General features: G+C 41.8%; 1 protein-coding gene across 2 annotated transcripts in view; it reads left to right on the top strand.

The window, feature by feature from the left end:
- ostn (osteocrin) overlaps positions 1 to 23,613 on the top strand; it is a 37,080-nt gene extending 13,467 nt beyond the window's left edge. Inside the window, exons 2-5 of one of the 2 annotated variants that reach the window (XM_045704185.1) lie at positions 14,729 to 14,827; positions 16,172 to 16,392; positions 22,639 to 22,759; positions 23,213 to 23,613. In XM_045704185.1, the coding sequence (XP_045560141.1) occupies positions 14,729 to 14,827; positions 16,172 to 16,392; positions 22,639 to 22,723 (405 nt within the window). In that variant the 3' untranslated portion in view covers positions 22,724 to 22,759; positions 23,213 to 23,613. Of the gene's footprint in view, positions 1 to 14,728; positions 14,828 to 15,261; positions 15,477 to 16,171; positions 16,393 to 22,638; positions 22,760 to 23,212 lie in introns of those variants that run through there. The other variant, XM_045704186.1, reaches the window with a different exon arrangement.
- The last annotated feature ends 294 nt before the right edge of the window (positions 23,614 to 23,907 follow it).

Genomic DNA, 23,907 nt, shown 5'->3' with positions numbered 1-23,907 from the left:
GGGCCGCGTCAGTGGCATTGTGTTGTCCTCAAAGCGGGCATTCTGTGGTGTTTAGCTTGTCCGGGAGCAAGACGGCGTTGTCCGCGACATGGCTGGTTTTCCCTTTGTAATCCGTAATTGTCTGTAGACCCTGCCACATACGTCTTGTGCCTGAGCCGTTGAATTGCGACTCCACTTTGTCTCTGTACTGACGTTTTGCTTGTTTGATTGCCTTACGGAGGGAATAACTACACTTTTTTATTTATTTATTGTTTATTAAAAATGTTCTTATTATCCCATCCACCACCCCCCTGTCTTCTAAGGACAATTTTTTTTAAGCTTTTCTGCTACATATACATCCATTTTACGTACACATTTTGCATTCACATTTTACATACATGGTACTTTTATACGAAGCAATCACAAACAATCATCGCAAACAATAATAGCATTATCAAACAAACTCTTTAATCCCAGCCCTCAGCCACTCTTAGCCCATCCCACCTATCACCATAGACCACCCTCGTTTGGTTTCCATGTGCCATATATTTTTCAATTGTGCTGTGATGTTTTACATACTTTTTATAGTATCCACAGATTGTGAGCTAAAGATGAAAACCTTTCCTACGAGTATTATTATATTATTTATTGACTGACTATGGCTTTCCAAATCGCCCAACACTGCTATTTGTAAGGTTAATTTTAAGTGCATGGTGTGACCAGAAACAAGCTACATAGGGGAAATACCAGAATAAATTATCTAGTGATTCTGTCTCTTTGCAGCAAAATCTACAGAGCTGAGATTGTTGTATGCCCCATATATACAGCATTCTGTTGGTGGCACGCATTTTATATAATCATCTAATTTTAAAAACTTTAAGTGTTGAATCAAGTGTTGTTTTTTGCACCAGTTCATAAACCATGTGCCATGGAATCGGTACAACAACAAAAAACTCTTCCCATTTATTTTGCAACCTGTATGGCAGAGCTGTCAACATTTTTGTCCTCAAATGAAACTGGTATATATTTCTATTTATGCCAATTCCTTTCAGCCAATTTGTATCTTTAATATATGGCAGGCAAACAAGTTCCCTACCTTCTCCCTTTTCCACTTGCCTCCCCCATTTTGGTAGTAATGCTGCAATCAGCTGGATGTAAATTTGGATTGAGCAGATATTCCCATATATTTCTGATAGCTGCATATGTTTCTATTCATAATATCATTAATAAATATAATTTAAAAAATATATATAATTCCATAAAGAATGTTTTTTTTATTAATCAGTATATTTGAGTTTAACCATAACAGTTGTTGTAATATATGTTCTATCTTTTCTGAGGATAAAACTGAAATTGTAACTAGCTTTGTATGGCTTGTTTAAAAAGGGTGATACTTTAAACAAAATTTAATTTTCAATTAGTCGGAAATTAGAAGTTGAACAAAGGATGAGCCTTTCTTATTAATCTACTGGAGATCTATTTAGGGTTTAATTATAATTTATGTATGAGTGAAGCTTTAGTGAGAGGTTTAAATATTTAATATTTAATTATTTTAGCCCCCCCCCCCCCAACTCATATGCATTATATAAATAGGCATGTTTAATCTTGTCTGGCTTAGCATTCCAAATAAAATTAAATATTTTTTGCTCATATAATTAAGAAAATGAGGCGTCTTGAGTAGGCAGTGCCATTAGTAGCTAAGTAAACTGTGATCTTTCCATAAATAGACAAGTATTTACCTCTCCATAGTTGCAGAATCTTATCCGTTTTTGCTAACTTTCTATTGAAATTGATTGTGGTAAGTTCATTTATATTTTTTGAATACCAAGTAGTGAATACCAAGTATGTCTATTTCACCATCCGCCCATTTATTGATAAACTACAAGGTAATGCAAACACTCTGTTTTTTAACAATCCAATACCCAATATGGTACACTTGTCATAATTAGGTTTTAGTCCAGAGAGGCTAGAAAAGTGATCAAGATCTTCAATGAGACTGTGCAGGGATCCAGATTGCAGACTTCAGAAAAAACTTGAGTCAACGGCATACATTGACACTTTTTATGCCCTGGATTTCTAACCTCTTGATGTTCTTGTTGGATCAAATTTTAATAGCTAGCATTTCAATGGCTATAATAAATAGTTAATGATATTCATGCCAATCTCTCACGGCTCAAAGTGGAGGAAAAATTTACTTCATCACGACTTGTTTTAGTAAGAAGTGTTGACAAGCTGAATGTACCGAGATGTCTGTTTAAACTACTAGCACACAGCTCGGACACCCATGCATACCCCACAAGACATGCCACCAGAGTTCTCTTCACAATCCCTAAGTCCAGAACAGACTATCGGAGGAACACAGTACAACATACAGTTGAAGTCGGAGGTTTACATACACTTAGGTTGGAGTCATTAAAACTCGTTTTTCAACCACTCTAAAAATGTCTTGTTACAAACTACAGTTTTGGCAAGTTGGTTAGGACATCTACTTTGTGCATGACACAAGTAATTATTCCAACAATTGTTTACGGACAGATTATTTCACTGTATCACAATTCCAGTGGGTCAGAAGTTTACATACACTAAGTTGACTGTGCCTTTAAACAGCTTGGAAAATTCCAGAAAATGATGTCATGGCTTTAGAAGCTTCTGATAGCCTAATTGACATCATTTGAGTCAATTGGAGGTGTACCTTTGGATGTATTTCAAGGCTTACCTTCAAACTCAGTGCCTCTTTGCTTGACATCATGGGAAAAGCAATTTCCAAATGCCTAAAGGTACCATGTTTATCTGTACAAACAATAGTACGCAAGTATAAACACCATGGGACCACGCAGCTGTCATACCGCTCAGGAAGGAGATGCGTTCTGTCTCCTAGAGATGAACATACTCTGGTGCGAAAAATGCAAATCAATCCCAGAACAACAGCAAAGGACCTTGTGAAGATGCTGGAGGAAACGGGTACATAGGTATCTATATCCACAGTAAAACGAGTCCTATATCGACATAACCTGAAAGGCCGCTCAGCAAGGACTGCTCAGCACTGTTCCAAAACCACCATAAAAAAGCCAGACTATGGTTTGCAACTGCATATGGGGATAAAGATTGTACTTTTTGGAGAAATGTCCTCTGGTCTGATGAAACAAAAATAGACCTGTATGGCCATAACGACCATTGTTATGTTTGGAGGAAAAAGGGGGAGCTTTGCAAGCCTAAGAACACCATCCCAACCGTGAAGCACGGGGGTTTCAACATCATGTTGTGGGGGTGCTTTGCTGCAGGAGGGACTGGTGCACTTCACAAAATAGATGGCATCATGAGGGAGGAACATTATGTGGATATATTGAAGCAACATCTCAAGACATCAGTCAGGAAGTTAAAGCTTGGTCGCAAATGGGTCTTCCAAATTGACAATGATCCCAAACATACTTCCAAAGTTGTAGCAAAATGGCTTAAGGACAACAAAGTTGAGGTATTGGAGTGGCCATCACAAAGCCCTGACCTCAATCCTATAGAAAATGTGTGGGCAGAACTGAAAAAGCGTGTGCAAGCAAGGAGGCCTACAAACCTGATTTAGTTACACCAGCTCTGTCAGGATGACTGGGCCAAAATTCACCCAACTTATTGTGGGAAGCTTGTGGAAGGCTTCTCAAAACGTTTGACCCAAGTTAAACATTTTAAAGGCAATGCTACCAAATACCAATTGAGTGTATGTAAACTTCTGACCCACTGGAAATGTGATGAAAGAAATAGAAGCTGAAATTAATCATTCTCTCTACTGTTATTCTGACATTTCACATTCTTAAAATAAAGTGGTGATCCTAACTGACCTAAGACAGGGAATTTTTACTTGGATTAAATGTCAGGAATTGTGAAAAACTGAGTTTAAATGTATTTGGCTAAAGTGTATGTAAACTTCCGACTTCAACTGTAGAGCCATGACTACATGGAACTCTATTCCACATTAGGTAACTAATGCAAGTAGTAGAATCAGATTTTAAAAACAAGTAAAAATACACCTTATGGAACAGCGGGTACTGTTAAGAGACACACACAGGCAGCGACACATGCATGCAAAGACAGGCTAACATGGATTTTGTGTTGTAGATGTGTGGTAGTAGACTAAGGGCCTGAGGAAACAGACTTAATATGTTGTGAAATCTAATGTGAATATATTGTAATGTTTAAAAAAATTTTTTTATAACTTCCTTAATTTTGCTTGACCCCAGGAAGAGTAACTGCTGGCCTGGCAGCAGCTAATGGGGATCCATATTAAATACAAATACACTTTGTATTGTAGATATGTAGTGGTGTAATAATGTTATGGGGCACTCAGAAAGTATTCTGACCTCTTCACAGTTCCCACATTTTGTTACGTTACAGTCTTATTCTAAAATTTATTAAATATATTTTTCCCCTCATTAATCTACACACAATTCCCCATAATGACAAAAGAAAAACAGGTTTTTGGAATTTGGGGAAATGTATAGAAAAAAAAAGAGTTTTCGGCCCCTTTGCTATGAGACTCGAAATTGAGCTCAGTTGCATCCTGTTTCCATTGATCATCCTTGAGATGTTTCTACAACTTGATTGGAGTCCACCTGTGGTAAATTCAATTGATTAGACATGACTTGGAAAAGTACACACCTGTCTATATAAGGTCCCACAGTTGACAGTGCACGTCAGAGCAAAAACCAAGCCATGAGGTTGAAGGAATTGTCCGTAGAGCTCCGAGACAGGATTGTGTCGAGGCACAGATCTGGGGAAAGGTAACAAAAATGTTGTGTAGCATTGAAGGTCCCCGAGAACATAGTGGCCTCCATCATTCTTAAATGGAAGAAGTTTGGAACCACCAAGACTCTCCCTTGAGCTGGCTGCCCGGCCACACTGAGCAATCGGGGGAGAAAGGCCTTGGTCAGGGAGGTGACCAAGAACCCGATGGTCACTCTGACAGAGCTCCAGAGTTCTTTTGTTTAGATGGGAGAACCTTCCAGAAGGACAACCATCTCTGCAGCACTCCACCAATCAGGCCTTTATGGTATAGTGACCAGACGGAAGTCACTTCTCAGTAAAAGTCACATGACAGCCTGCTTGGAGTTTGCCAAAAGGCACCTAAAGACTCTCAGACAATGAGAAGCAAGATTCTCTGGTCTGATGAAACCAAGATTGAACTCTTTGGCCTGAATGTCAAGCGTCACGTCTGGAGGAAACCTGGCACCATCCCTGCGGTGAAGCATGTTGGTGGCAGCATCATGCTGTGGGGCTGTTTTTCCGGGGAAGGGACTGGGAGACTAGGCTGGATCGAGGAAAAGATGAACGGAGCAAAGTACAGAGAGATCTTTGATGAAAGCCTGCTCCAGAGTGCTCAGGACCTCAGACTGAAGCGAAGGTTGACATTTCAACAGGACAATGACCCTAAGCACACAGCCAAGACAACGCAGGAGTGGCTTCGGGACAAGTCTCTGAATGTCCTTGAGCGGCCCAGCCAGAGCCCGGACTTTGATCCAATTAAACATCTATGCTGTGCAGCAACGCTCCTCATCCAACTTGACAGAGCTTGAGAGGGTCTGCAGAGAAGAATGGAGAAACTTCCCAAATACAGGTGTGCCAAGCTTGTAGCGTCATACGTCATATGATGTACTGTTTTACATTCTGTTTTATATGAAATATAAGTTCCTTAATGTCTTTGGACCCCAGGAATAGTAGCTGCTGCCTTGGCAATAGGTAATGGGGATCCCTAATAAAAACACATACACTCTCACTTGGCCAGAGCGGCATCCATCTACTGGAGTAGAAGAGAAAGAGAAAGTAGGTGGGCATGGATTGACCAGTAGCATGTGTTAGTTCGCTACTTATTTGCTAAGAGTAGCCACTTCTCCCCTGTAGTCTTCTGCAGGCAAACATTTGCTACATTGAATGTCCGGACGGTCCACATAGTCCCAGAATAGAGCAAAATAATCACAGCTCCTGCAGCGTTGAAAACATTAGTTAGTAACCTGCATATTAAACTACAGGCTAGCTAGGCTAGCTTGTCTAGCTGGGCCTACATGTCTCTCTTCTTGACAGGAATTTTCTAAAAGTTTGCTTTTAGCTAGAGTGGGTTCACAAATACAACCCACACATTGCCTCCCGAAACAAGCACAGCCAGTGAAATGGCAAATACACAAGCAACACACAGCCGAGTCACACACCAGTGCATCAAACAGAGAGAAAGCGGAGGACAACATTTTCTCTGCGCCCTGCAGGTTAACCTGTAGAATTGCAGGAAATTACCAAGAAAAACTCGCTTTGGGCCCCCAAAAGGCTAGGAATGACCCTGAACGCATGTACAGATAATTGGACATGGCCAATGAGTGTTCTAGTGAGAGTTTGAAGTATAAAATGATAACAGATAAGCGACTATTAAAACAACTTAAGTATCAGGCTTGTGGTCAGTTCTATCTGAAGTCAGTCCATTCACAAAGTAAACTGAAATTCCAATTCTAATTAAAAATGATCTTCATAATTACAATAGGAATTTCAGTTCTTGAATTGACTTAATTAAGATAAAATTGACACCAGACCCTTGTAAGTATGTACAACTACAACTAAATTCACAAGAGGAGCACAAATGCATTGTCGTGGCATTATCACAGTTCTGGGGTTATTACACATAGTAATCAGAAGGAGGCAGGATAGACCACACAGGCCGATGATGGAACTATCTCCATGTAAGTCCCAGGAGACACCACCCCTGTGTGATCCAATAGCTTAAGATATCAGTGATACCGGATAGGTGAAACACAGACAGACGGTAGGCATGTGTATATGGAACTAAGTCACCCATAGGGAACTAGGGGAGAACAGGGATTATTTCTACATACCCTGTTACAGAGGTCCCTTGTTTCTTGTGTCCCCACTCTCCCCTATAGTCCCAACAAGATGTGCTTCTTTCCACAGGAGAGTCAGCTCAGGGACTAGCCCGGTCACTGCTCCAGGCTAGGGTTAGGGGAGACTGGGGTTGGCTGTTACATCCTGTGGTCATGTGTTTGTGTAAAGGGAAGGGATCTACCCCATTCTCACATTCAGAGTGGCGAGCCATGCCGAGCTCCCAGTATTTTCACAGATGGAGGCTCTATATCGCAGTAACCCAAAACGGCCAGTGTTTCTGCATCTGACATCTTGGAGAGGGGTACACACAGACATTACACACACACACACACACACACACACACACACAGAGAGAGAGAGAAACACTACTGACTTCATAATTGGCGTGTGAATGTGTTAGTATTTTTTTATCACTTTGGTACTATTTTCACAAGTATGTGGGACTTTTTAAAAACTTAGTACAAATCTCCAAACTGGTAACACTTGTAATGTAGTCAGTCTTACATTCAAAACCTTTCATTGTGCATTCATTTTGTTTGTTGACATATTTCACCACAAAACCATTGATCCAAAATATAAGTTAACAATGAAATATAATAACTATATTGGTTTAATCACCAAAATACAATTGTTATTTAACAACCACTTAATCCAATAGCAAAAAATTTAAAATACATGTTTCAAAATTGCCCTTTGAATGTGATATGATACAGTACTGTAAATTACAGTGCATTACACTGTTTTCACGTTGGCAATACAATTGCACTACAGATTAAAATTGACTGAACATTAAATGTCCATAATTTCTATCCCATGATCAAAGGTGTGATCATTGAAAACATCTTTCCAATGTAATCAAATTAAAGAAATGAATGAAACTACTTTTAGCAGTGTAACGGCGTTGGTAGTCGCGTTTGTAGGAATGAGGCGAAGGAAGCAACGAGCACAGGGAGTGGTGTTTTTTAATAACACTTAGAAGGAAAAACAAAGTTCCCAAACACAGGGGAATAAATACAATGTGCGACAATGCCAAGCCGACACGAACAAGACAGTCGAATTACAACAATTAATCCCGCACAACAAGGAGTGGGCCAGCTAAACTAAATAGCCCCTCTAATGGCTAATTGACCACAGGTGTCTAAAATAAAAAAAGGGAAAAGCAAAAGGGAATCGGTGGCAGCTAATAAGCCGGGGACGACGACCGCCGAGCGCCACCAGAGCAGGAGGGGGCGCCACCGTCGGTGGGAATCGTGACAAGCAGGCACTAGTTTGCATCAAGTCTGTCTTGATCATTTGGCCATAGGTTCTCATCAAAATCACAGTAAATGTCCTCATTGTTTTTGCACCTGGATTTAAATCATTGCATGCCTCATCCATGGCCTGAAGGAGGGTGGTAAGCTCATTTTCCAAATATATTGTAATTGTGTATTTCAGGGATCATCAACTACGGATGGTCGGGGGGGCCGGAACATAATTACAAATAATTTGTGGACTTCAAATTGATCGCAAGAAGCACAAACAGAAATAACATTTGACTAAAACATAACAATTTCAAACTGTGCTTACATTTATATATAATCACTTCTCTCTATTATGTGTGAGAATACTTTGGAACAGATTTCCAAAATTAAAATCACTTGGAGCTGATTTCAAATCAAATCAAATTTATTTATAAAGCCCTTCTTACATCAGCTGATATCTCAAAGTGTTGTACAGAAACCCAGCCTAAAACCCCAAACAGCAAGCAATGCAAGTGTAGAAGCACGGTGGCTAGGAAAAACTCCCTAGAAAGGCCAGAACCTAGGAAAAAAACCAAGAGAGGAACCCCCCCATCAAAATATTTCCTGGTGTTTTTACAGTGCTGCATGTCCAACAAAAAAGCATATACTTTTTTTTAAACTTGGGGGGCCAAATTAAACCCCATTTGGCCCGTGGGCCGCCACTTTGGGAACCCTGGTGTATATTACAGTACTGTATTGCATTGCACTTATGTATTGTAGTGGTCCTGTATTTGGTTCAGTTCATAAGAGCACAAGCAACCCCCCAACAAAAACGCCATTTTGGATACATGTACAGGGAATGCATTACTTGTTTGTTTTGGGCTTTATGAATTATTTGCGTATTGGTATAGTATTGAACTGATATTGTATTACTGCGCTGTAGGAGCTAGAAACACAAGCATTTCGCTTCTTGGCCTGGTGTCAAGAAGGGCAGCAAAGAAGCCACTTCTCTCCAGGAAAAACATCAGGGACAGACTGATATTCTGCAAAAGGTACAGGGATTGGACTGCTGAGGACTGGGGTAAAGTCATTTTCTCTGATGAATCCCCTTTCTGATTGTTTGGGGCATCTGGAAAATAGCTTGTCCGGAGAAGAGAAGGTGAGTGCTACCATCAGTCCTGTGTCATGCCAACAGTAAAGTATCCTGAGACCATTCATGTGTGGGGTTGCTTCTCAGCCAAGGGAGTGGGCTCACTCACAATTTTGCCTAAGAACACAGCCATGAATAAAGAATGGTACCAACACATCCTCCGAGAGCAACTTCTCCCAACCATCCAGGAACAGTTTGGTGACAAATAATGCCTTGTCCAGCATGATGGAGCACCTAAGCACCATAAGGCAAAAGTGATAACTAAGTGGCTCGGGGAACAAAACATCAATATTTTGGGTCCATGGCCAGGAAACTCACCAGACCATAATACCATTGAGAATTTGTGGTCAATCCTCAAGAGGCGAGTGGACAAACAAAATCCACAAACTGATAACCTCCAAGCATTGATTATGCAAGAATGGGCTGCCATCAGTCAGGATGTGGCCCAGAAGTTAATTGACAGCATGGATTGCAGAGGTCTTGAAAAAGAAGGGTCAACACTGCAAATATTGACTTTTTGGATCAACTTAATGTAATTGTCAATAAAAGCCTTTGACACTTATGAAATGCTTGTAATTATACTTCAGTATTCCATACTAACATCTGACAAAAATATCTAAAGACACCGAAGCAGCAAACTGTGTGGAAATGAATATTTGTGTCATTCTCAAAACCTTTGGCCACGACTGTACATTTGTGTGTACAGTACCAGTGAAAAGTTTGGACACACCTACTCATTCAAGGGTTTTTCTTTATTTTTACAAAACTATGAAATAACACATTTGGAATCATGTAGTGAACAAAAAAGTGTTAAACAAATCAAAATACACTGCTCAAAAAAATTAAGGCAACACTAAAATAACACATCCTAGATCTGAATGAATGAAATAATCTTATTAAATACTTTGTTCTTTACATAGTTGAATGTGCTGACAACAAAATCACACAAAAATAATCAATGGAAATCCAATTTAGCAACCCATGGAGGTCTGGATTTGGAGTCACACTCAAAATTAAAGTGGAAAACCACACTACAGGTTGATCCAACTTTGATGTAATGTCCTTAAAACAAGTCAAAATGGGGCTCAGTAGTGTGTGTGGCCTCCACGTGCCTGTATGACCTCCCTACAACGCCTGGGCATGCTCCTGATGAGGTGGCGGATGGTCTCCTGAGGGATCTCCTCCCAGACCTGGACTAAAGCATCCGCCAACTCCTGGACAGTCTGTGGTGCAACGTGGCGTTGGTGGATGGAGCGAGACATGATGTCCCAGATGTGCTCAATTGAATTCAGGTCTGGGGAACGGGCGGGCCAGTCCATAGCATCAATGCCTTCCTCTTGCAGGAACTGCTGACACACTCCAGCCACATGAGGTCTAGCATTGTCTTGCATTAGGAGGAACCCAGGGCCAACCGCACAAGCATATGGTCTCACAAGGGGTCTGAGGATCTCATCTCGGTACCTAATGGCAGTCAGGCTACCTCTGGCGAGCACATGGAGGGCTGTGCAGCCCCCCAAAGAAATGTCACCCTACACCATGACTGACCCACCGCCAAACCGGTCATGCTGGAGGATGTTGCAGGCAGCAGAACGTTCTCCATGGCGTCTCCAGACTGTCACGTCTGTCACATGTGCTCAGTGTGAACCTGCTTTCATCTGTGAAGAGCACAGGGCGCCAGTGGCGAATTTGCCAATCTTGGTGTTCTCTGGCAAATGCCAAACGTCCTGCACGGTGTTGGGCTGTAAGCACAACCCCCACCTGTGGACGTCGGGCCCTCATACCACCCTCATGGAGTCTGTTTCTGACCGTTTGAGCAGAGACATGCACATTTGTGGCCTGCTGGAGGTCATTTTGCAGGCCTCTGGCAGTGCTCCTCCTTGCACAAAGGCGGAGGTAGCAGTCCTGCTGCTGGGTTGTTGCCCTCCTACGGCCTCCTCCACGTCTCCTGATGTACTGGCCTGTCTCCTGGTAGCGCCTCCATGCTCTGGGCACTACGCTGACAGACACAGCAAACCTTCTTGCCACAGCTCGCATTGATGTGCCATCCTGGATGAGCTGCACTACCTAAGCCACTTGTGTGGGTTGTAGACTCTGTCTCATGCTACCACTAGAGTGAAAGCACCACCAGCATTCAAAAGTGACCAAAACATCAGCCAGGAAGCATAGGAACTGAGAAGTGGTCTGTGGTCCCCACCGGCAGAACCACTCCTTTATTGGGGGTGTCTTGCTAATTGCCTATAATTTCCACCTGTTGTCTATTCCATTTGCATAACAGCATGTGAAATGTATTGTCAATCAGTGTTGCTTCCTAAGTGGACAGTTTGATTTCACAGAAGTGTTATTGACTTGGAGTTACATTCTGTTGTTTAAGTGTTCCCTTTATTTTTTGAGCAGTATATATGTTATTTTTGAGTTTCTTCAAAGTAACCACCCCTGTGCCTTGATGACAGATTTGCACTCTCTTGGCATTCTCTCAACCAGCTTCATGAGGTACATATTCACCTGTAATGCATTCAACTAACAGGTGTGCCTTGTTAAAAGTTAATTTGTGAAATTACTTTCCTTTTTAATGCATTTGAACCAATCAGTTGTGTTGTGACAAGGTAGGGTTGGTATACAGAAGATAGCCCTATTTGGTAAAAGACCAAGTCCATATTATGGCAAGAACAGCTCAAATAAGCAAAGAGAAACGACAGTCATTACTTTAAGTCATGAAGGTCAGTCAATGCAGAAAATTTCAAGAACTTTTAATGTTTCTTCAAGTTCAGTTGCAAAAACCATCAAGCGCTATGATGAAACTGGCTCTCATGAGGACCGCCACAGTAATGGAAGACCCAGAGTTAACTCTGCTGTAGAGGATAAGTTCATTAGAATTACCAGCCTCAGAAATTGCAGCCAAAAATAAATGCTTCACATAGTTCAAGATAATCTGTGCACCTACTCTGCGTCTCACAACGACACAGCGGATCGAACCAAAAATCTTAAATTTGGACTCAGAAATTGCAGCCCAAATGAATGCTTCACAGTTAAAATAACAGACACATCTCAACATCAACTGCTCAGAGGAGACTTAATGAATCAGGCCTTCATGGTCAAATTGCTGCAAAGAAACCACTACTAAAGGACACCAGTAAGAAGAAAAGACTTGCTTGGGCCAAGAAACACGAGCAAAAGACATTACACCGGTAGAAATCTATCCTTTGGTCACGCAGTCTCCTGTGAACAGTTGATGTTGAGATGTGTCTGTTATTTTAACTGTGAAGCATTCATTTGGGCTGCAATTTCTGAGTCCAAATGATAGATTTTTGGTTCGATCCGCTGTGTCTTTGTGAGACGCAGAGTAGGTGAACGGATTATCTCTTCATGTGTGATGATGTGGGGGTTTTCACGTATACTCCCTCGCCGGCGCTCTAGGTCTCCAGGATGCTCGTTATGGAGCACACCTGTCACCATCGTTAAGCGCGCCACCGTGTCAGACTCACCTGGACTCCATCACCTCCCTGATTACCTTTCCTATATATGTCACTCCCTTTAGTTCCTTCCCCAGGCGTTATTGTTTCTGTTTCAGTTTCATCTCTGTGCGTTGTTTGTGTTTCTTGTTTTGTATTATGTTTCGTTCATTTATTAAATTATTCCCTCTCTGAACTTGCTTCCCGACTCCCAGCGCACACGTTACAGGGGTGCTTTACTGGTGACACTGTCTGTGATTTATTTAGAATTCAAGGCACACTTAACCAACATGGCTAGCACAGCATTCTGCAGCGATACGCCATCCCATCTGGTTTGCACTTAGTGGGACTATCATTTGTTTTTCAACAGGACAATGACCCAACACACCTCCAGGCTGTGTAAGGGCTATTTGACCGAGAAGGAGAGTGATGGAGTGCTGCATAAGATGACCTGGCCTTCACAATCACACAACCTCAACCCAATTGAGATGGTTTTGGATTAGCTGGACCGCAGAGTGAAGGAAAAGCAGCCAACAAGTGCTCAGCATACTGTATGTGGGAACTCCTTCAAGACTGTTAGAAAAGCATTCCAGGTGAAGCTGGTTGAGAGAAGGCTATTTGAAGAATCTAAAAGATATTTTGATTTGTTTAACAGTTTTTGGTTACTACATGATTTCATATGTGTTATTTCATAGTTTTGATGTCTTCACTTTTATTCTACAATGTAGAAAATAGTAAAAATAAAGAAAAACCCTTGAATGAGTAGGTGTGTCCAAACTCTTGATTGGTACTGTATATCATACTTTTCAGGTTTCTACTTTACAGACTTACATTTTCAATATGTAGTTCTCAAAGTAGACAAATTAGTTCCATGCAAGATCTCACCTCATGGAGTTGCAATGATCATGAGAACGGTGAGGAATCAGCCCAGAACTACACGGGAGGATCTTGTCAATGATCTCAAGTCAGCTGGGACCATAGTCACCAAGAAAACAATTGGTAACACACTACGCCATGAAGGACTGAAATCCTGCAGCGCCTGCAAGGTCCCCCTGCTCAAGAAAGCACATATACATGCCTGTCTGAAGTTTGCCAATGAACATCTGAATGATTCAGAGGACAACTGGGTGAAAGTGTTGTGGTCAGATGAGACCAAAATGGAGCTCTTTGGCATCAACTCAACTCGCCGTGTTTGGAGGAGGAGGAATGCTGCCTATGACCCCAAGAACACCATCCCCACCGTCAAACATGGAGGTGGAAACATTATGCTTTGGGGGTGTTTTTCTGCTAAGGGGACAGGACAACTTCACCGCATCAAAGGGACGATGGACGGGGCCATGTACCGTCAAATCTTGGGTGAGAACCTCCTTCCCTCAGCCAGGGCATTGAAAATGGGTCGTGGATGGGTATTCCAGCATGACAATGACCCAAATTACACGGCCAAGGCAACAAAGGAGTGGCTCAAGAAGAAGCACATTAAGGTCCTGGAGTGGCCTAGCCAGTCTCCAGACCTTAATCCCATACAAAATCTGTGGAGGGAGCTGAAGGTTCGAGTTGCCAAACGTCAGCCTCGAAACCTTAATGACTTGGAAAAGATCTGCAAAGAGGAGTGGGACAAAATCCCTCCTGAGATGTGTGCAAACCTGGTGGCCAACTACAAGAAACGTCTGACCTCTGTGATTGCGAAACAAGGGTTTTGCCAGCAAGTACTCAGTCATGTTTTGCAGAGGGGCCAAATACTTATCTCCCTCATTAAAATGCAAATCATTTTATAACATTTTTGACATGCGTTTTTCTGGATTTTGTTGTTGTTATTCTGTCTCTCACTGTTCAAATAAACCTACCATTAAAATTATAGAGTGATCATTTCTTTGTCAGTGGGCAAACGAACAAAATCAGCAGGTGATCAAATACTTTTTTCCCTCACTGTATGTGACAACTATTATTGTTATTCGTGAAGATGTTACAGCGTTATAGCTTTGATTTCATGTTCTGTACACTGTAAAGTGCAGATGGGTATGTCTGATCCTGATCTGTGTGTGTGTGTGTGTGTGTTTCAGATGCTGGGGTGCGGTTGTGTGCTTCTCTCGTGTCTCCTGACGGTGACTCTATTCCACTGCAGCGTAGACAGCCTTCGCCTCACCCAGGAGAGCCCAGAGGTGAGATCAGGATAATGTGTGTGTGTTATATGGATTCACCTGGTCACACATGAGTTCCATGTATCAGTAACTACTGCATAACTGGGGCCAAGTGACCTGACCAGGAAGAACCCCTGACCCTGAACATAATAATATAATCGTATTATAGAAATCTCCTCGCGCCTGTGTGGTCTAGACTTGGGTTCAAATAGTATCAAGCTGTGCTTCATTGAGCTTGCTTGGGGCAATGAAACGTATGGAATAGTCTCAAAAGTGCAAACTAAGTTCATCTGGCGTGCAAGCTTAAATAAACACTCAAGGTATTTGAAAGAAGGCAAATCCTATTGGATCCCAATTGTGGTGTGCTCCTCGTTCCCACCCCAAGATAGTAAACTGGCTGAGGGGAGGAGCACCCCCTTCCCCTTAGTCCTTGATCTTCGTTGTTTGCAGATCTGTTCGGTGGAAGTGATATGGTGGAAGCTCCATTACACTGCTTATACCTATCCAGACCCTTCCGATCTACAAACACTGAAGGGTGAAGGGTTAGGGCCAAGTGGAAGGTGCAAGGAGCAACCAGCTAAGTAAGTGCTGTTAGTGAATGAGTGAGTCAGTGATTGAGGATACGCGCACACGCAGAGTGAGGGATGTCCAGGCAGAAGAGTTGGGGAAGGTACTGTATCTGCACGGTCACAGGCGGTGGTGGCTGTGTTATTCTGTCTATCCTCGGGATGGTCAGAACATTTTCTCTCCCTGATCTGATTATGTGGAACGAAATGACTAGATGACGGTCTGTCATCGCTGCTGTGGCGCTGACAGGGCTGAGCTATAAATACCACACAGTGCTGTTCCCAGGAGAGGCAGAAACAACAGCCACGTCAGAGAGGGACAAGGGAGGGGGTACACGGGGGACATTCTGTTTGTCTATATATCTGTCTGTCTGTCTTCTTGGCTCCCTGTCTGTATGTCTGTCTGCTTAGCTATCTGTCTGTCAAAATGCTAGCAGATACTATAGACTTCCAGTCATTGTGCTAATGCAATTTAGCAATTGCGCTAGTGCTAGTTACCAACTTCCTTCAAACTGCACGTGGAGACATAAAAATGGTATCCATAAGTTCATCTGACTCTGGGGAAGTAAATAAAGGGCCTCATTGCCAAAATCCTTAAGTATCACTTTAAGTATACCACAAAGCAAAAACATTTTGTGTGACAGCTAACGTTAATGAGCGCATTATCTTGACTAACCATCCACTTTGACCTTCTGGTAAAAGTTATTTTAGACCTCATTTTGTTTCCCATTGTTTACTTCCAACTTAGTGTTAGAAGTTCTTATTGACTTTCTGTGTTTTCCTATTGCTGTTGTTGTAGTACCTGGACCCAGTGGTTCTGGAGGAGTCAGGCCTGCAGGCCCGGTCCAGTGAGCAAAAGGCAGCAGGGGCTTTGACGGCCAAGTTACTACTACTTGACCACCTGGACCGCCTGGAGAATGACGTCATTGAGACCAAGATGAAGAGGAGCTTCCCAGGGTCCAACACTCCACTGGACCGCCTCTCCATCAGCACCATGGACCCTAAGGGCTCCAAGCAGAGGTAGGTACTAACCACTTAGAGAGAGACTTTACTTTTGATGCTATTTAATAAGACATCAGTAAAGCACTTCCGTACTCCACCCTGACATGAACAGACCTACTCACATATAGTTATTGGGGCAGTTTTCCGGGACACAGAATATTAAAATGAAATCAAACTTTATTTGTCACATGTGCCGTATACAACAAGTGTAGACCTTACCGTGAATTGCTTACTTACAAGCCCTTAACCTCTTGGGGCTAGGTGGGACACTAGCGTGCCACCCGTGGTGCACTCCATCAACAGCAGGTGCATTTCAAGAGCGGCAAATTTGAATCCAAATAAATGTCAAAATTCAAATTTTTCAAAAATACAACTATTTTACACCATTTGAAAGATAAACATCTCCTTAACCTGTTGGGTCTAGGGGGCAGCATTTGCATGTCTGGATAAAAAAAATGTACCCGATTTAATCTGGTTACTAATCCTACCCAGTAACTAGAATATGCATATACTTATTATATATGGATAGAAAACACTCTAAAGTTTCCAAAACTGTTTGAATGGTGTCTGTGAGTATAACAGAACTCATTTGGCAGGCAAAACCCTGAGACATTTTCTGACAGGAAGTGGATACCTGATGTGTTGTATTGACTTTAAACCTATCCCATTGAAAAACACAGGGGTTTAGGAATATTTTGGCACTTCCTATTGCTTCCACTAGATGTCACCAGCCTTTACAAAGTGTTTTGAGTCTTCTGGAGGGGAGATCTGACCGAACAAGAGCCATGGAACGATGATGTCCCATTAGACACCTGGCGCGAGTTCATGTTGGGTACCCTCGTTCCAATACGTTATAAAAGAGTATGCATTCGTCCACCTTGAATATTATTCATGTTCTGGTTAAAAAAGGCCCTAATGATTTATGCTATACAACGTTTGACATGTTTGAACGAACGGAAATATATTTTTTCCCCTCGTTCATGACGAGAAGTCCGGCTGGCTTACATCATGTGCTAACGAGACGGAGATTTTTGGACATAAATGATGAGCTTTTTTTGAACAAAACTACATTCGTTATGGACCTGTGATACCTGGAAGTGACATCTGATGAAGAGAATCAAAGTTAATGGATTATTTACATAGTATTTTCGATTTTAGATCTCCCCAACATGACGTCTAGTCTGTATCGCAACGCGTATTTTTCTGGGCGCAGTGCTCAGATTATTGCAAAGTGTGATTTCCCAGTAAGGTTATTTTTAAATCTGGCAAGTTGATTGCGTTCAAGAGATGTAAATCTATAATTCTTTAAATGACAATATAATATTTTACCAATGTTTTCTAATTTTAATTATTTAATTTGTTACGCTGACTTGACTGCCGGTTATTGGAGGGAAACGATTTCCTCAACATCAATGCCATAGTAAAACGCTGTTTTTGGATATAAATATGAACTTGATAGAACTAAAAATGCATGCATTGTCTAACATAATGTCCTAGGAGTGTCATCTGATGGAGATTGTAAAAGGTTAGTGCATCATTTTAGCTGGTTTTATGGTTTTGGTGACCCTGTCTTTGACTTGACAAAACATTACACACAACTCTTGTAAATGTACTGTCCTAACATACTCTAAATTTATGCTTTCGCCGTAAAACCTTTTTGAAATCGTAAAACGTGGTTAGATTAAGGAGATGTTTATCTTTCAAATGGTGTAAAATAGTTGTATTTTTGAAAAATTTGAATTTTGACATTTATTTGGATTCAAATTTGCCGCTCTTGAAATGCACCTGCTGTTGATGGAGTGCACCACGGGTGGCACGCTAGCGTCCCACCTAGCCCCAAGAGGTTAATCTAACCACGTTTTACGATTTCAAAAAGTTCTGAACGTCACATGCTAATGTAAAAAAGCTGGTTTTTGATATAAATATGAACTTGATTGAACAAAACATGCATGCATTGTATAACATAATGTCCTAGGGTTGTCATCTGATGAAGATCATCAAAGGTTAGTGCTGCATTTAGCTGTGGTTTTGCAGAGGGTGGTCTATAGCAAGCGGCAACGGTGAGAGACTTGTTTCTGGAAAGGTTCATTTTTAGAAGTAGGAGCTCGAATTGTTTGGGTACAGAGCTGGATAGTAAGACAGAACTCTGCAGGTTATCTTTGCAGTAGATTGCAACACCGCCCCCTTTGGCAGTTCTATCTTGTCGGAAAATGTTATAGTTAGGAATGGAAATGTCAAGGTTTTTGGTGGTCTTCCTAAGCCAGGATTGAGACACGGCTAGGACATCCGGATTGGTGGAGTGTGCTAGGGCAGTGAATAAAACAAACTTAGGGAGGAGGCTTCTAATGTTAACATGCATGAAACCAAGGCTTTTACGGTTGCAGAAGTCAACAAATGAGAGAGCCTGGGGGATGGGAGTGGGGCTAGACACTGCAGGGCCTGGATTAACCTCTACATCACCAGATGAGCAGGGGAGGAGTAGGATAAGGGTACGGCTAAAGGCTAACAGAACTGGATGTCTAGCACGTTCAGAACAGAGAGTAAAAGGAGCAGATTTCTGGGCACGGTAGAATATATTCAAAGCCTAATGTACAGACAAAGGTATAGTAGGATGTGAATACAGTGGGGGTAAACCTGTGCATATAGTGATAATAAAATAGATTTTGTCTCTAGAAATAACATTTAAACCAGGTGATGTCACTGCGTGTGTGGGAGGTGGAACTAAATTGTTAGCCGAGGCATTTTGAGCAGTGCTAGAGGCTCTACAGTGAAATAAAACAATAGTTACAAACCAAAACAGCAATGGACAAGGCATGGTGACGTTAGGGAGAGGCATGCGTAGCCGGGTGATCATAAGAGTCCAGTGCGTGGCTTCAGGCAGCTAGCAGCGGGCTAGCAGGCTAACAGAAAGGCCTTAGAGGGGCGACGCGATGGAGGAAAGTCTGTTGTGGCCTCCTTGTGCAGTTACATCAGCGGACGGATCAGCAGGGCTCCGTGTGGTAAATCAGGCCAATTGGCAAAATATGTATAGTGGCCAAAGAAAGCCAGCAGTCCAATGTGCTTTAGATAGCTAGCAGGCCGTGGATTAGTGGCTGTGCGTTCAGGGGACGTTAGCTGCTATAATTCTAGGTGGGAAAAAAATATATAATAATAAAAAAAAAAAATAGGTTCAGAGCTTGCGGTAGGAATCCGGAGATATGGAGATATGGAGAAGAATAAGTCCGACTAGCTCTGGTTTGAGTCGCGCTGTACAGACTGACGAGAGTTGTCCGGGATAAAGGTAGCTGATGACCGCTAGCAAAGGATAGCTGACTGCTAGCTAGTAGCTTCGGAATGTATTCGATGGGCCTTGTAAGCTAACAGTCCATTGTGCTCTAGTCAGCTAGCATTCAGGGGACGTTAGCTGCGAAGGTCGGAAGGGGAGAAGGTTCAGAGCTTGCGGTAGGAATCCGGGGATATGGTGAGAAAAATAGGTCTGCTCTGGTTGAATCGCGTTGTACAAACTGGCGAGAGCTTTCCGAGCTAAAGGTTAGTTGAGGACCGTTAGCTGGCTAGTTAGCTGGCTAGCTTATGTTGGAGATTCTAGTAAGAGGTAGAGAAAAATACTTTAGATAAAAAGTAGGTCCACACCACATTGGGTGAGGCGGGTTGCAGGAGAGTATTTTTAAGTAAGGGGTTAGAAAATTTTTAAAAGATATGCGAAGAAAAATATATACAAATATATATACACGGGCCACGACAAGACGAGGACAAAAGACGTCTTACTGCTACGCCATCTTGGATTCATAAAGGGAGGCCTGCAGTGAATGAAAAGCAGTCTGGCACTCTTCAATAGCCTGGATCAGAGAAGGAGCACATGAATATATAACTGTATCATCTGCATATAGATGTAACTTTGCTCGTTGCATCCCATTTCCCAAATCATTAATACAAATTGAGAGCAACACAGGTGCTAAAATGGAACCCTGGCGCACACCTCTATTAATCTCAAGAAAGCTAGACTTGTGATTGTCAGTATATACACATTGTGTTCTGTCAGAAATATAGTTCCTAAACCAATTTACTGCCAACGTTTCTGAGTCTAGCTACCAACAGTTCATGGTCAACTGAATCAATCTACAAACAGAGCAGCACAACGTTGCTTTTTATCAAGTCCATTAATGATGTTATTTGCCACTGCCATAGCTGCAGTTGTGCTACTGTGCCCCGATCTAAAGCCAGACTGAACCACGCTCAGTATGTTCTTGAAGTTTCTGTTCTGTCATGATTCTGTTCAAGTGGTTTTGAAGTCGGAACAATTCTTCAACCAATAACATTTTAGCTAGCTTTCTTAAAATGTACAATAGTCAAACTAGATCCATTATCCATATTGATTTGATTTGTTGTCATCTTTTGTTTGAAAAGATCAATGGTGAAACATCACAACTCAGGTAACAACATTTTCAGTTCCCATCTGTAATTATGACTTGGAGGGTCGTTCAAGTGAAACTTTCCAGTCGGAACTACAAACCTCTGATAACTTTGATAGCATGTCAAGCCCCTAATAGGCTAATCCTGGAAAGCATTTTGAATGGAGATTCTTCATTGAACCTGCTTTTTAGTCCAGGGCTAGGCTTAATCTGTGTCTAGGAAACTGCCCCTTGACTGCTATGAGGGATAATGCCATCCTATCGTGGAGTTTTTGTAGGGAAAGGGGAATACCTAGTCAGTTGTACAACTAAATTGTGTCTTCTGCATTTAACCCAACCCGTCTGAATCAGAAAGGTGGCGGAGTCTGTCGTAATCGACATCTACAACTTCGGCGCCCGGGGAACAGTGGGTTAACCGCCTCGCTCAGGGGCAGAACAACAGATTTTTACCTTGTCAGCTCAGGGATTCGATCTAACAACATTTTGGTTACTGGCCCAACGCTCTAACCACTAGGCTACCTGCCACCCCACTTGTAACATACTGAGTGCGCAGACAGAGAAAAACAATATGAATGTCAACCTATCTGAATCAACTTTAAGCGAATTACATCATCAAGTCAACCTGTCCCCAATGGCCCAAAATCTCATTAGCAAGATGCATAAATAGAACATTAAAGAACAGTTAATTGTCTTGGCTCTCTCTGATGTACTGCTTTTCCTAAATGAGTAAAGACATATACACCTCTCTCTTACTTATTACTTATATATTATATATTTCTTATCTTTCTATCGTAGCCCAAACACTGGCCATTTTGATTGGACGAGGTTCAAAACACTGGCCGCTTTAATTGGCTGTAGCTTACACACAGGCAGATTTGATTTGTTGAAGATCCAAACAGGCTTTTAATTGGCAAGTGCATCGTGGAATAAAGGCTTTGCTGTTTCTTCTGAGCGAATTAACTGTGTGAGATTTAGTGCAAGTCATGATGAATTATCAGAGCTTCACCGTCAAATCAATCATGCATTTAAAATAAGGTTTGATTTGATTTGTATGGACTTGGTGCCTTAGTCATAGTGGTACTGATGAGAAATGTTGAGACCTGTGAAAGGTTTACCTACTGGACATTTACAAATAAAACATTTGTTGAAAATGCACATATTGTATTAGTGAGTTCCACTTTATTTGACATTTCACTATGACATGAACATGACGATGTTATAAGACCACCAACAGGTGCTCATGTCAGATGACGACCGTTGTCGTAACAGAGGTAGCAGGTTGCATTATGACTGTACTGATATAACACCCCTGGACAGCATGGACAGCAACCTTCCTATTTCAGTGCATGGTAGTCTAAATGTCAAAGGGAAACAACACTTTCATATGCATTAAATTATTTAAATTAGAATTAAAAAGAGCATCATTGTCCACGCAATGTGAACATTTGGCTTCAGTTTCACAACAAAAACATTTTGTTTTTGATTTACCAGGTCATGCAATGCAATGTATTCAATTCTTTGTCAAGAGTTTGATTCAGTAAATACAAATAAAACTGATTTGAAATCCATTTTCAGTTTGCAAGTTTATTCAAATTAGATTGACGATAAATTGAAATCATGTTCTAAATGGAATATTCATATTAGAAATATCCACTAGGATTAGGCTGATACACATACAGCCAGTTTTCCAAACACAGATTAATCTTATTCAAGGACTGAAAAGCATTCTCAATGGAGATTCTACATTCAAAGAGCTTTTTAGTCTAGGACTAGGTTTAGTTCATCTGTATCTGGGAAACACCAGGCCCATAGGATAAGTGAAAGTTAAATGGTGACGGTTTATCTCCCCCAACAGGAAAGTTGTTGAACTGCCACGGAGGCGAGTGAGTGTTCCTATTGACCGGATTGGAGTGGGCCGTCTACCTAGCAGCCGAGGGTAGACCCCCCCCCATCCACCCATCCCCTTACCTGGACAGGTAAAGGACAAGTCCACAGAGGTGTACACAGGGTCATGTTCATTAGGGAATGCAACAGTTTTAAAATGTATTGCAACAGAAAAAATAGGGTTTCTTAATGGGCAAGTCTTGGTAGTCCCTCTCTGTTTCAATCTGTTTCCTTCTGTTTAGTGCCTAATGAACACAACCCAATTATATCGCACACCATTATATACTGTACACAACAGTGTAATATGAATGACTTATAACATACCTGACCAGGAACAACTCTGGGCCCTAATAATGGGCAATAAGGAGGAGCAGGTCACAAGGTCAGGAAAAACATGTCCATTCTTATACATAGTGTAGCTACAAATACAGTAACTCTACAGTGGATCAGACCAGAAATAACTTATTCTTACAACAATTTTTTTGAAGACATGACATTGAAGACCACCCAAGGTAATCTGTGTCTATTTTCTCAATTTTCCACAGGGGATTCTACCATAGGTAGAAGATGCATGGAAAGCACATCAACACGCCACGACCACTCCTCTTGCCCTACCAATCCCCACCTCACCCCATCACCCTACATACGTACACTATGGCACAAATCACTTCCTCATTATAGTTCTGATGTGATGTAAACTACCCCCCCTTACTCCCCACTTCCTTTCCCCGTCCTCAGTGGTGATACTGTGGAGGGATATAGTGTGGCAACGTCCTAAAAAGCACATCACTACCATAGCAACACACATATTTACCCATAATGCCTGTGGGCACTCTTGCCTTTTTTGCTCGTTTGTAGGACATGCACACATGGTCTGTCTGTTCACTTTGACTGAAGGCTGACTGGGTGGCAATGGCCTTGACATTAAAAAATGATTATAAGACAACAACTGACTCAAGTGTTTTATGTATTGGGATAACTTTGCGTTGGTACTGTGATTGCTAATTGCTGACAGTACAGTTTACACAGATTCTTAAGAAGACAGAGTAAAGTTGAATTGATTATATTTGAATTCACAATGTTGAAAGCAGATTGACTGTCACACCCTGATCAGTTACACCTGTCCTCATTATTGTCTCCAACCCCTTCAGGTGTTGCTTGTTTTCCCCAGTTTATGTATCGCTGTGTTTTCTGTCTCTCTGTGCCAGTTCGTCTTGTATGTTTTCAAGTCAACCAGCGT

This window comes from Salmo salar, chromosome ssa20 (assembly GCF_905237065.1).
Source record: "Salmo salar chromosome ssa20, Ssal_v3.1, whole genome shotgun sequence".
In the NCBI taxonomy this organism is placed as follows: Eukaryota; Metazoa; Chordata; class Actinopteri; order Salmoniformes; family Salmonidae; genus Salmo; species Salmo salar.
The sequence above is the reverse complement of the archived record's forward strand: the minus strand, read 5'-3'. Positions and strand labels throughout refer to the sequence as shown.